The 12,563-nt window shown below is 38.0% G+C and overlaps 1 protein-coding gene across 1 annotated transcript in view; it reads right to left on the bottom strand.

Annotated features, from left to right (window-relative positions):
* Nucleotides 1-12,563, bottom strand: part of mcf2l2 (MCF.2 cell line derived transforming sequence-like 2) — a 396,665-nt gene that overhangs the window by 190,165 nt on the left and 193,937 nt on the right. The window contains exons 11-14 of the mRNA XM_078563948.1: nt 10,191-10,310; nt 8,342-8,533; nt 8,057-8,248; nt 3,614-3,791 (exon numbers count right to left, since the gene is read on the bottom strand). Of these exons, the coding sequence (XP_078420074.1) occupies nt 3,614-3,791; nt 8,057-8,248; nt 8,342-8,533; nt 10,191-10,310 (682 nt within the window). The remainder of the gene's footprint in view (nt 1-3,613; nt 3,792-8,056; nt 8,249-8,341; nt 8,534-10,190; nt 10,311-12,563) is intronic.

Raw genomic sequence — 12,563 nt, 5'->3', positions numbered from 1 at the left:
GATACAGTGCCACACAACAGACTTGTGGGCAAAGTCATAGCTCATGGAATAAGAGGGACTATCTCATGGATAAATTCTTGTTGCGTCTTTTAACACCACCCCTTTGACCTTATTCCACTTTCCCTTTTGGATAGGAGCTGTAAAATGAAATTGTGGATGATTTATTGTTTATTTTAACAACTGTTGCACTCGGGATAACTCCTTTTCTCTTCTTTAAAATAACAATTTAGTGCCATGGAATTTATTAGGTTTACCTGAGAGGGCAGATGGGGCCTTGGTTTAGTGTCTCAATCAAAAGACAGCATCTCTGACAATGCCACACTCCCTCTGTACTTAACTGGAGCATCAACTTGGATTTTTGTGCTCAAATCTCTGGAGGGGGACTTGAATTTACAATCTGACTCCGATGTGAGTGCTACCGCATGACTGGCATACCAGACACTAGGTGCTGCTTTGGGATAAGCACTCATTACCTATTCATACTCATCACAAAATATCAGTTTTATTTGTGCATCACAGGTAAGGCAGTTTCTGTGGAGTGAACAGACAAACTATTTTGCGAATAGGCCTCTCCTCAGAACTGGAAGATAATACAGATGTACAGAATTTACAGAACAGAATAAGGGGAATGGAAAAAAGAACATAAACACCAATACAGGAAAATAGACAATGATCTGTGAAGTGCGTAGATAGAGAACAGGCGGTAGTTAGGTGGTAGTTAAATGGCAAAAGTTGGATTTAGATGGAGACAATATCGGCATAATGAGAAATGGAGATAATATAAGCATAATGAGAAATCAAAGAAGTAAAAGACATATGAGAGTGTGTGAATAGCTGCAGAAATGTTAACTGGTGCATAGAAAGGAAGAGGAAAAAACAAATAGCAGAGCAGATTCCAGCGAGCCATAAGTATGGTTAAAGAAGAATGCCAATCGACACCAAGGAACACCAGGATAATGTCTATAAACTATCAGATTATCACCCAAATCCAATCCTGGGTGAACAGAAATGTCCTTCCATTAAACACTAGGAAAACTGAAGTCATCATCTTTGGTACCTGCCACAAGCTCTGATTCCATCCCTCTCCCTGGTAACTGTCTGTGGCTGAACCAGATTGCTTGCAACCATGGTATCACATTTGACCCTGAGATGAGCTTTCAACAACATATCCACGTTGTCACCACCACAACCTTACCCATTTTTGCCCCTTCCTCAGCTCTTCTGCTGCTGAAACCTTTATTGATGCCTCTGTTACCTCCAGGCTTAACTATTCCAATGCAGTTCTTGATGGCATCTCACATTCTATCCTCTGTAAAGTTCATCCAGAACTCTGCTGCCCACGTCCGAACTTGCACCAAATATAGTTCACCCATCACCCTGTGACCACTAACCTACACTGACCCCCTGTTAAAAGACACCTTGATTTTTAAAACACTCATCCTTGTTTTCAGATCACTTCATGGCCTCATCACTCCCTATCTTCTTGAGCATCCCAATTGCAAATGTTCCACCAGTGGTGGCCAAGCCTTCAGATGTCTAGGCCCTAAGCTTTGGAATTTCTTCCCTAAACCTCTCCATGTCTCTACCTCGTTTTCCTCCTTTAAGGTGCCCCTTAAAACCTTCCTCTTAGACCAAGCATTTGATTGTCAGCCCTAATATCTCCTTTTATGGCTTGGTGTTATATTTTGTTTTATAATGCCTCTATAGACTGCATTGGGATATTTTACATTAAAGGTGCTAGTCAGGGGCAGGGGAACAGTAACTCATCCATCCCATGTTGTGAGCACTTTCTGCCATGGAGAAAACGAGTGCTATAATTTGGGTCTGAAGTTGTTAAAGTCATGAACAAAGTGTCTAATAGACAAGGTCCAAATTTCTTTAGCCTGCTTTGGCCTTTAATGGAACAATGTAGAACACTTGTTCAGTTTCTTTTTAAATGGTGTTCATGTGCGATATCTCCCATTTCTGAGGAAGGGTCTATACCATAAAACATTTGCCTGTTTCCCTCCACAATTCATTTTCTGACACTTCAGATTTTGCTCTGTAACTCATTCACCTTGGACTTTGAACTGATTAATAAGCAGGTACAAAGATAATTGTTGAAGCACAGGAAGCATGTATTAATTAGATTCTTGTATTTAAAAAATAATTAGACAAGTGACTGGTTTGGTAAAAATGCAATTTGATTCAGCTTCTTGCTTTCTTCTTTCAACATTGATTTTGCCATAATTCAAGTAGTATGGGAATGCCATTTCAGATCCAAGAAATAAATAAATCCTGGAACATGCATATCTCATCCAAATAAAGATTTCTACTTTGAGCCAGGAGGTAAAGCCTCTATTTAAAAAAAATAAAATAAAATCTCTCAATGGATTGCAAGCATTAAAATATTCCCAACAGTTCAACATCAGAAACATCTGTAATGTTTGTATATTTGATTTTAGAAAATTGAAGTAAATGACTTAACAAAATAACCATTTTGCATCCAGCTGTTTGATTGTGCTTAGGGCAGTGTGAAGTAAGCTATTACCTATTGTCATGGTAAATAATAACTTTATTTAATCTGAGAGCTGTGAGAAATTAGAGATTGGGTCAACTGTGAACATCTGTTCTGGTAAAATAACTTTGTCAAGTTGAAATTGTTAACAGGTTAAATTCTGTATTACTGACAAAAAGATAAGATTCATACATTGTGCTTAGCATCCACAACAACTGAATCTGATTTCAAGATGAACCACCAGGAATTTGTAGCCACAGCTATTATGTGCCAAAACAAAATACAGCTGGATATTTAGGCTATTTACATTATGCTTTTTTTTGGTTTCTAATACAGTACTCAGGATAAGAATGGACTGCATTTACTTTTAGGTATAGTAGACTTCCATTTTCATTAAAGATTGAGAAAGAAAGGGACCAAGACAGGACCTCAACTATGATAGCTAAATAAGAGTACATTAGTTTTAGCATAGTGAAACACAAAGAAAAATTCTGATGTACTAATGTGCCTCAGTGCTGAAAAACAATTGGTGACAATTCCTTACTTCAGCAAAGATAATGGAATATTGCTTTTTCATGTTAGAATATAATGGTAGTATGTATGATTATCTAACATTAAGCTTATACTAGGATTCATGCTAAACATAATGTTTTGTCCAAAATATAATTTAGAACAGAGGCTATGGTAAAGTTGAAGATTATATTTTAATCCAGTAGTCCAGATAAAGTTTTAATAAAAAGTTCTTGCGTTTGCTTTTAAAAGGCATCCGTTTGATGAGGCTGCAATGAGTTACAAGATAATTGGCTAGTCATCATCTAACATTGCAGAGCCATAAAACATTATTGAGGAAATGAAAGGTTAGGTGGCTTGAAATAAAATTTATTACTGTTTATTTACTGGAGGATGATTGTGTGTTTAGTATAGATGATATGATGTCTATAGGATGTAATAGAGATCAGCTACTTCACTTGAATTTCATTTCTCAGTGGGGTAGTGAGAATCTGATGTCAAAATCTATAAAGCTAATAAAACAATTATTCAGTTCATCCTATTTTGAACTCTAATTTCATTTTGCAAAGTTTTCTGAGCAATGAGAAAGGATTTTCTGTCACTTACTGAGGACAGGTGCCCTGACTGGTTTTGGCGAAGAGCGTTTTGGAGATGACTCAGGTCGTGGGGCCACAGGTTGAACTGGTCGAGTCTGTTTGGCTGCTAACTTCTTTAAACTAGCTTGACGCTTTTCAAACATTTCTTGGACATTTTCAAGCTTCTGAAGGATTGTCTGTATGTTTGCCTGGAACAGGAATAAAAGCAGTATTAAAGCATTTTTTTTTTTTTGCTTTTGTGTCACCAATTTTATGCTCTCCACACCTTGGCTTCTTTTCTCCACATTTCTGATTCCAATCTCCACCTCAATTGCCTTCGCTTTCTTCTCCCTGCTTCCACATTGCTTACAACTGCAACCAGCTTCTCATCCTCCATTCACCATACCACCACTGCAGCTGTTGCTTTGCTGAACCACTTTTACCTTTAGCACTCACGACCTTATTCCCAGTAAAATTTCGTTGTCTCCTATTAGATTGGTCCTTTTGGTGCAACCTCGGCATTTGTCTCTTTGAGCCCAAGGGCTACAACCTTGAGCATGATTGGTACAGCTATCCAATGCTAGATCTTTCTGGACTATATCAAGTTCAGCTGAGCCTTTCTCCTCTGTGCCAATTCTAGCTATTACTCTAGAATTATCTGAGAGGGCATGCATGCCATAAAGATACTATATAAATGCAAGTTGCTTTTTTTACTCCTTGCTCAACTATTTTGCAATGGGCCTTGAATAACTTTCAGAACCTCATTTGAGTTTCACATGTGATTTTTAACAGCTAATATCAGCATGCAATTCAACTTTTGTCCCAAAATACATCTATAGGAGGCAACACTCGCTCATTTTTCCCACTTCCTAATCATTATGGCATGGATTCTCACTGGATGAATTGATTGGTCAGCTGTAGCTTTAAAACATGGGATATTGTCTCAGTTACAAGGCACAGTATACTGTATAGATGGGAGCAGAAAGTTAGAAAGGGGCATAGACAGAAATATGAGGCACAATACGGCAAATGAAGTTCAATGTGACGAAGTGTGATGTAATCCACTTTGAATGAAGAAATATTGGAATATTTTCTTAATGGTGAAAGACTAGGTTCTGTGGTGGAGCAAAGGGAGATGTGGGTCCACGTGCACTGATAACTAAAAGTTAGTACGCATATTTACAAAGACTGATGGAATGTTGATTTTTATCTCAATGGATTTGGAGTACAAAAAGGAGGAAATGAGGCTTCAGTTGCACAGAGCCTTGTTACCCATTACTGAACTCAGTCCAATAGGGTTCCTGGAATAGAGACCAAAATTGTACACTACTCCATATGGAATCTCACATGAACCGAGTATTATGTTCAGTTAGAAAATGGAAGCTTTAGTTATACACCCCAATATCTTTTAATGCTTTCTTGACTGCTTGTGAATACTGGTCCCAATGGCTTGAACCGAACAAATGTTTATCTTCTTCCAGTTTCCTCATTTTGGCCCTTCCTCCCCTCAACAAAACAATGACTTTAATTCATGCCATATGTCTGACTTGCGAACTGTGGAGGATATTTTTCATAGCTCTACAACTGTGATATATGAAAAAAAACTTTATTTAAAATATTTATATTTTAAATAAGTGGGTCATGGTCAGCGATAAGATCAGATAAATATTTCCACTTAGGAGACTGATCAAAACCCATTTGTGACTGCTACTTTTGAGCGATCATGGCAGACCTTCTCTTCCTGTGCCATAGGCTATTGGATCACTTGGGCACAGTGAATACTAGGAAATTAAATAGGAGGGGATATGTAATAAACTTGTACCGGATAGGTTTCTTGTTAGAAACAGTAGGCTTTATTTACAGAGTTCCTGATGAAGCTACATGCTTGCACCAAGATCAAGGCTAGAAAGCTCCACCCTTAAGATTACCCACGCACAATGGATGACCATGCAGTCTTCAGCAATGGAAGAAGAAAATGAGATAGGAAGGCTGGCAACAACCCCCACCCATCTCATTAGCATGATTCCACTTAACCTCTTACACTGCATGTTAAAGAAGCATGAGTCAGAAGAGGAATATTTAATATTCACTTAGAAGAGGGCAGTCCCAACAACATTCTTGGACTACAGACAGCCTGGAGAGGGTGAATAAAAGATTTACAACCAGAACTGTGAAGTTATACCTATTGGGAAAAGATGAATAGGCTGGGTCTCTTTTCTCTTAACAAGGGAAGGCTGAAGGGTGACCTCAGGGTGACCAATCATCCTGGATTTTCTGGGACCATTCTGTATTTGAACCCTGTGTCCCATGTCGTCTCCTGCCAGCACCCTGTTTGTCCCATAATTTCGTGCTTCTATTTTTTTGCCCATGCATAGTATGTCTTTGCATACGTGCAGTCTTCCTGGTGCCCTTTCTTGCAGGTTCAGCAGCACCTACCAGCCCCACTTAATTCATTACCCAAGAGTTGGTCACCCTGGGTGACCTATTAGAGGGCTTTAAAATTATAAAAGGTTTTGATAGAGTAGACAAAGAGTGTTTCCACTTGTGGGAAAGAGCAAAACCAGAGGTCATCAATATAAGATAGTCATCAAGAAATCAAGTAGGAAACTCAGATGAAACTTCTTTACCCAGAGAGTGGTAATAATGTGGACCTCGCTGCCACAGGGTTTGGTTGAGGCAAATAATATGGATAACTTAAGAGAAGCTCGATATGCATTTGAGAGAGAAGGGAACACAGGGTTTTGCTGATAGAATTAGATAAAGAAGGATATGATGAGGCTTTAATGGAGCATAAATAGTGGCATGGACTTGTTGGGCTGAAAGGCCGGTTTCTGTGCTGTGTATATTATGTAATCCTATGTATTGATCTATCCATCAAATGACTCAGATCTCTTTCCCGTTCTATTATCTCAAGCAGCTAATATCAAGAATGTGGATTATATCTTTATAGCTAAGCTTATCTCTTTAAACTTATCAATGTTGAATTTCACCTGACAATTCATTGCATGGCAATTCCATTGAATGAAGATATTCAAACCCTTGTTTATTCTATGCTTTCTTACCCTATCTAACAAGCCTTCACTTGTGATGTTTCCAGCCTGCTCTCCCTTACAATGCCACCTAATTCTGGGCATCTCTCCCCTTCTTTCAGTGGTGAGAATGGTCACAAAATAGTGACTTAGAAGTTCTGCCACTTCCTTGTCTAGAACCACCTCTCTTTCATTCTCACAATACTCCTCATTGCCAATTGTAAACAATATAACATCCCTCTGCTGCCTTCTCTTGCTCTTTAGTTACAGAACACTTGATTATTACTTTTACATTTTCCACTACATTACATTCTTGATCTCTTTAAGTGCTTATAACTTGCTTAGAATATTGCTGCTTGATTCTGAAGTTATCACTATCCTCCCCTTCTCTGTATTTCATAATTTCATAGATTATTTATTTCTCTCTCCCAAATGCCTTTTCTGACTTTTTTTGTCCTTCATGTTAATTTTACTCTTTTGTTCACAACTTGTTTCTGGAATAAAGTGCCTCTGCAATGTGACCAAAATTCTTTAAAGCAATTCCATTTCCCTCTACACCCTTCACATTCCTTTTGTAAGCATTTTTCTCTCAAAGTCTGTTCTCTTCAAATGCGGTTTCTTGATAGTTTTTATCTATTCTATCCTTATTTCAGTCATAAAAGGGGCACTATGTCTACTAAACTGCAGATGTTCCCTTATTCCAATAAAGCTCATTGTTCACCTCATTAATTAGGAATAAATGCAATACTTCCCTCCTAATTATGAGAGGACCGACTGCTTAAGAAAAGATTGTTTAATTCCTTAATAAATCCCAAATTACATACAGATTATTCTAATTGCATGTCCAAATCCATTGTTGAGAGATTACTCCCATGGTTACAATCGAACCTCAGCACTACAATCTTTTTTTAGCAGAACGTTCACCTGCCTTTTCATTTTGTGATCAATAATATCTCCACCCTACGACTGCAGTTTTTCCCTTTCAATTTTCCAGATCAATCCAAGAAAATTCAATATAAATCTCTAATTGTCCCCCTCAAAGAATCAAGCTCACTTCTATAAGCCAAATCCTCCAGTTATAACTGCAATCACCATTCACACTATTAAATGAAAACTGGGATGTTAAGAGTAATGCCAATCCTTTTCAACTGTTCAACTTTCCAAGAGTTCTAATGATGATGGTTATTGCTGAAAGGAACTATATATAATTTATATATATTTGTAATAAGTTTACAATAAAACAAATAAAATACCTTATGTTTGGATTGTATTGAGCTTTATATCCTCAAAAATATATAAAATCAAATAACCCAGGGTTAGTTACAGGCATGTTTATAAAAATACTTGCATTTTATTTTATGTTAAACTACTTTGTTCATTAACAGATGACTCTGGAAAACTTAACACCATAATATTGAGTTATTCAGCTCGTATTTCTAGTTCACCTTAACTTCTGAAGTAAGAAACAGTTCAAATTGTTTATAAAACTCTTTAGGATTGGTAAGTTTGTGGTCTTTGGCGGTTTCAAGGAACTTCTCAATATCTTGGAGTGCAGCTTCAGCTCCTTCTTGTGATTGGCACTTATCCACTGCTTGGGATGCCAGGAGATAGATCCCTGTTTCACACCATTCCTTGGCCTTAAAGAACAAAGTAAAATCATTAAAAATAGAATATCAATAAAAGTTATTTGTTTTGTGACAAATTGTTAAAGATTATGATGGGTTAATTACACTGTCCAGTTGCTTATGGACATCAAGAGATTTTCCAAGCACATCATGTTTTTTCTTCATTTCATTGGTAAAATCATCACATATACGCCTGAGTTCATTACATTTCGGTCGGATGGAGTCAATGGCATAGTGGTTGCTTTGGATAAGTTGGTCTCCATGCACAGCTAACAATTGTGCCTTTTCTAATGATTCCTGTAAAAAAGATGGAAAGATATGTGACAATGAAATATCAAAGTGGTAACCATATGAGCTGGCCAATCAATTTGTTTGAACAGATCATCGGTAAAACAAGCATACATTATAAACCTTGAAATGCTGTTGCGAATATTAGAGGACTAAAGATTAATTTATTTGTAAGGCAATACCGTGCACGTTACTTTACTGCTAAATTAGAGGAGTTCAAAAATAATGCCCCTCAAAGATGGGTATTCTGACATGGCGGGGTTCTTCCTAATGTCTTTGGTTTCCTTGCCAACACAGCCTGTATTTCTAACTTTCACGATGATAGAAATCTCTTTTTAGAATGTCATGTTAAATGCTTTAGATATTTGTTGTGATGAAGTAATTTAGTTTAATTTTTTTATTCATTCATGGGATATGGGCTTTGCTGGCTTGGGCCAGCATTTATTGCCCATCCCTAGTTGCCCTTGAGAAGGTGGTGGTGAGCTGCCTTCTAGAATCGCTGCAGTCCATGTGGTGTAGGCACACCCACAGTGCTGTTAGGGAGGGAGTTCCAGGTTTTTGACCCAGCAACAGTGAAGGAATGGCAATATATTTCCAACTCAAGATAGTGAGTGACTTGGAGGGGAACCTCCAGGCATTGGCGTTCCCATCTATCTGCTGCCCTTGTCCTTCTAGATGGTAGTGGTCATAGGTTTGGAAGGTGCTGTTGAAGGAGCCTTGGTGAGTTCCTGCAGTGCATCTTGTAGATGGTACACATTGCTGCCACTGTGCGTCGGTGGTGGAGGGAGTGAATATTTGTGGATGGGGTGCCAATCAAGCGGGTTGCTTTGTCCTGGACGGTGTCAAGCTTCTTGAGTGTTATGGGAGCTGCACTCATGCAGACAAGTGGGTAGTATTCCATCACACTCCTAACTTGTGCCTTGTAGATGGTGGACAGGTTTTGATTTTCACAATCACTGATAAAAGTATCCATATTTGTTATATTGGAAGTAAGAACACATTGGGCATCATTTTCCAAAATGCACCGGCAGCGAGTGAGGTTTCCCCTGTCCAGGCATTATTGGAAAATTGACTCCTTCAATTAAATGTGCCAACTTCCAATTTGCTTCTACTTTTTAAACAGTCAAATTAGATATTTTAATGTAATGGCAAGGGATGAACTGGTGCCTTGTCAGCGGCACTTTCAGTTTGCATCACAATGCAGTATTTGCAAAAATCTAATGGCAGTCAATCAGTGCTCTAAACATTCTTCCTGTTACCAAGTTGTCAAGACTTTAACTTTGCTCCATAATGTGAAAGAAATTTCGAATCTAAGAAATTTACTAAAGGTACATAAGAGCATTACTGGTCTTTGATATAGCATCGCAAAGTACCATTGTTTGTAATTAATGTTTTTAGCAAGCTTGAAAAATCATACAGCCTCAGGAAATTAGGCTAGCTAAACCCATTTATGCAATTCTGGACTGATAGCAGAGGCCATAAGTGATTGAAACACAAATTAAGCATATTTGCAAGAACAGATGGACGCCTAAATAATCATTTAGTGACTTAACTGGGGAAGTTTAAATGACTTGCTCCACTTTGTTATGGGATTACAGGACTTTGCAAGAGTAAGTATGGAGTAGAGAGTTTGTTGAGGCCTGAATGGCATTTTAGTAAAATTTACCTGTGCTCTCTCTTCTTGCAGTTGGAGTTCTTTTAGAAGGCGTTCCACACAGGCTACACTGTCTCCAATGTCAGTGAATGCAGCCTGTGTTTCCATTAGACAATCCAGAGTAACTTTCACCTGAGAATAAATAACAAGCAGTAAATATTTGCAGCCCTTAATTTCAATGTTATCATCACATTTAGAAATTCAAATTGAATATTTGCCTGAATCTCAACAGCCTAGGCAAGAATTTGGATCTTCAAATTGATTTCTGGCTGGTTCTTACTGGATTCTGACAACATATGTCATCTGAATACTAATCATATGGTTAGTTAAGGTAAGCACACCTCAAGTTTTATGCAACGTAACTTGAGCTGTAGTACTAAAAGTCAGGGAATAAAATAAAATCTGTAGGTTAAAGGTTGGAATTTTACAGATCTAGGTGCTCTAATGTGTTGCAACCAAATCACCACGGGCAGAATTTTACATTCGGCTTGCGGTTGAGCGCCTGACATGCTGGAACGTCAGGCGTGTGCCCCGACGTCATCGTGAAATTACACGATATTTCGTTTGGCGTGCACGCGGAGTCGGCTGTGCACCCGCCGATAATTGAAAGGCCTATTAAAGCCATTAACTAGGTAATTAACCTTAATTTTACGCTCCGAAAAGACCAAGTGGCCTTTACGTTTTTTAGGAAACTTCATCCATGAGCGGGATGAGGTTTCCTAAAGCTATTGCAAATTAAATAAAAACTTTCCTTTGAAATTAAAAACATGTCCCACCTCATGTGACACAGTCACATGAGATGGGACATGTTTCATTGAATTTTTATTGTATTTAATAATTTTTTCAAGAAGTGCTTCACTTTCAGGGAGATTGAAATGCTCTTTTGTGCGCATGCGCAAACTGCACCCTAGGCCCAGCTCTCCCTCCTACCCCCGCCCACACAGGTAGCGCTCAGCACTACCACTCGTGATCCACACAGGGTCGGCTTTAATTGGCCCACCCGCGTGAAATCGCGGTGCATAACCGGCAGCGGTCGGCTCTGCGACTGCCTCTGCCCACTCCCGCCGAGCCCGCCCGATGAATGGAAAGTCCTGGCCCATGACACATATGAGGTTGGGAAATATTAAATGCATATAACTCCACAAATTTTTTCCAATATTGGAGTTATATTCCAAGCTATTGGATCCTCTTATCTTTGCTCATGATATAAAGAACTTGCTTTTATATGGAAACTTTATGCACCACATCCTAAAGTGATACATAGCCAATAAAGTTGTTTTTATGTTCTGAGGAAACAAGGCAGCCAATTTTCTCTCAACAAGGTACCATGAACAGCAGTGAGATAAATGTTTTGGTGATAGGAGTTCTAGAGTAAATGTTGGCCAGGACACTGAGAAATTCTTTTGCTCATTGAATGATGTAATGGAATTATAAATTTGATTAATTTCTTATTAAATTTAAACCTATATGAAGAATTAAATTCTTTTTAAGCTGAAAGGATGGAGCCTCCATGTTGCTGAGATGGATTTTGTTGTGACTAGTCAGGAAGGAGGTACCAGAGAATTTCACTACTTTTCTTACTCTTGACAATTGCTGGTGCATTATCTGGTGGAATGATTCACCCAAAGCTTTTTTTTTCATACGTCATAACAACATGAAGGCAACTAAATTAGCATTCATCAATTATGGCAATTGTTTGCACTGTGGAGTCAAATTAAAGGGAAAAAGGCAAGATCCAATATGCCACGAAACTAAACTAGAACCGGGTGGATTAGTGATCTGTCCAAAACAAGAAGCAACACTAAATAATGGATTGATATTGATATGCAATTCGGAAATTTTCCTGCTTTTCCTTTTGTATCCTTGCTTTCTGATTTATTGGAATGAGTCAAATTTAATCATGTGTTGTGAAGAGAAATTGTATATGTTTTTACTCTGTGCAATTCAGGAAGAAAATCAGGTGAACTGACATAAACAGAATGTGGGAAAATGATAAAATAATGCATTAGTAATCACAGGAACTGCTTATAGGAACAAATGGACAGGTGTGGATGTTATATCAGAACAACCGGCACTACTAAGAGCAACTGATCTCAAAGGCAATTATATATGGACGGTTTCTACTTTAATCAGAATCAAAAAGGGGTTAAATTATATAGATACTAAATTTCATATTGGGCTAAACATAAACCTGGAAATCAGCTAGGAATATAACTTGGTTTAAGATATGAGGATTCAGATTGATGTTTTATGTCAGGAGACCTACAAGAAGAGTGACATTATTTTGAACTAATTCCTGTGATAATGAGAATATCGTTGTTATCTGTTGACTTAAAGAAAGTGGATGCAATAGACTTGTAGGATGATGAAATATGTGATGAGTTT

The sequence above is a fragment of the Cetorhinus maximus genome, chromosome 19, assembly GCF_964194155.1.
Source record: "Cetorhinus maximus chromosome 19, sCetMax3.hap1.1, whole genome shotgun sequence".
NCBI classification, from domain to species: domain Eukaryota; kingdom Metazoa; phylum Chordata; class Chondrichthyes; order Lamniformes; family Cetorhinidae; genus Cetorhinus; species Cetorhinus maximus.
This window is presented reverse-complemented; position numbering and strand designations above follow the sequence as displayed.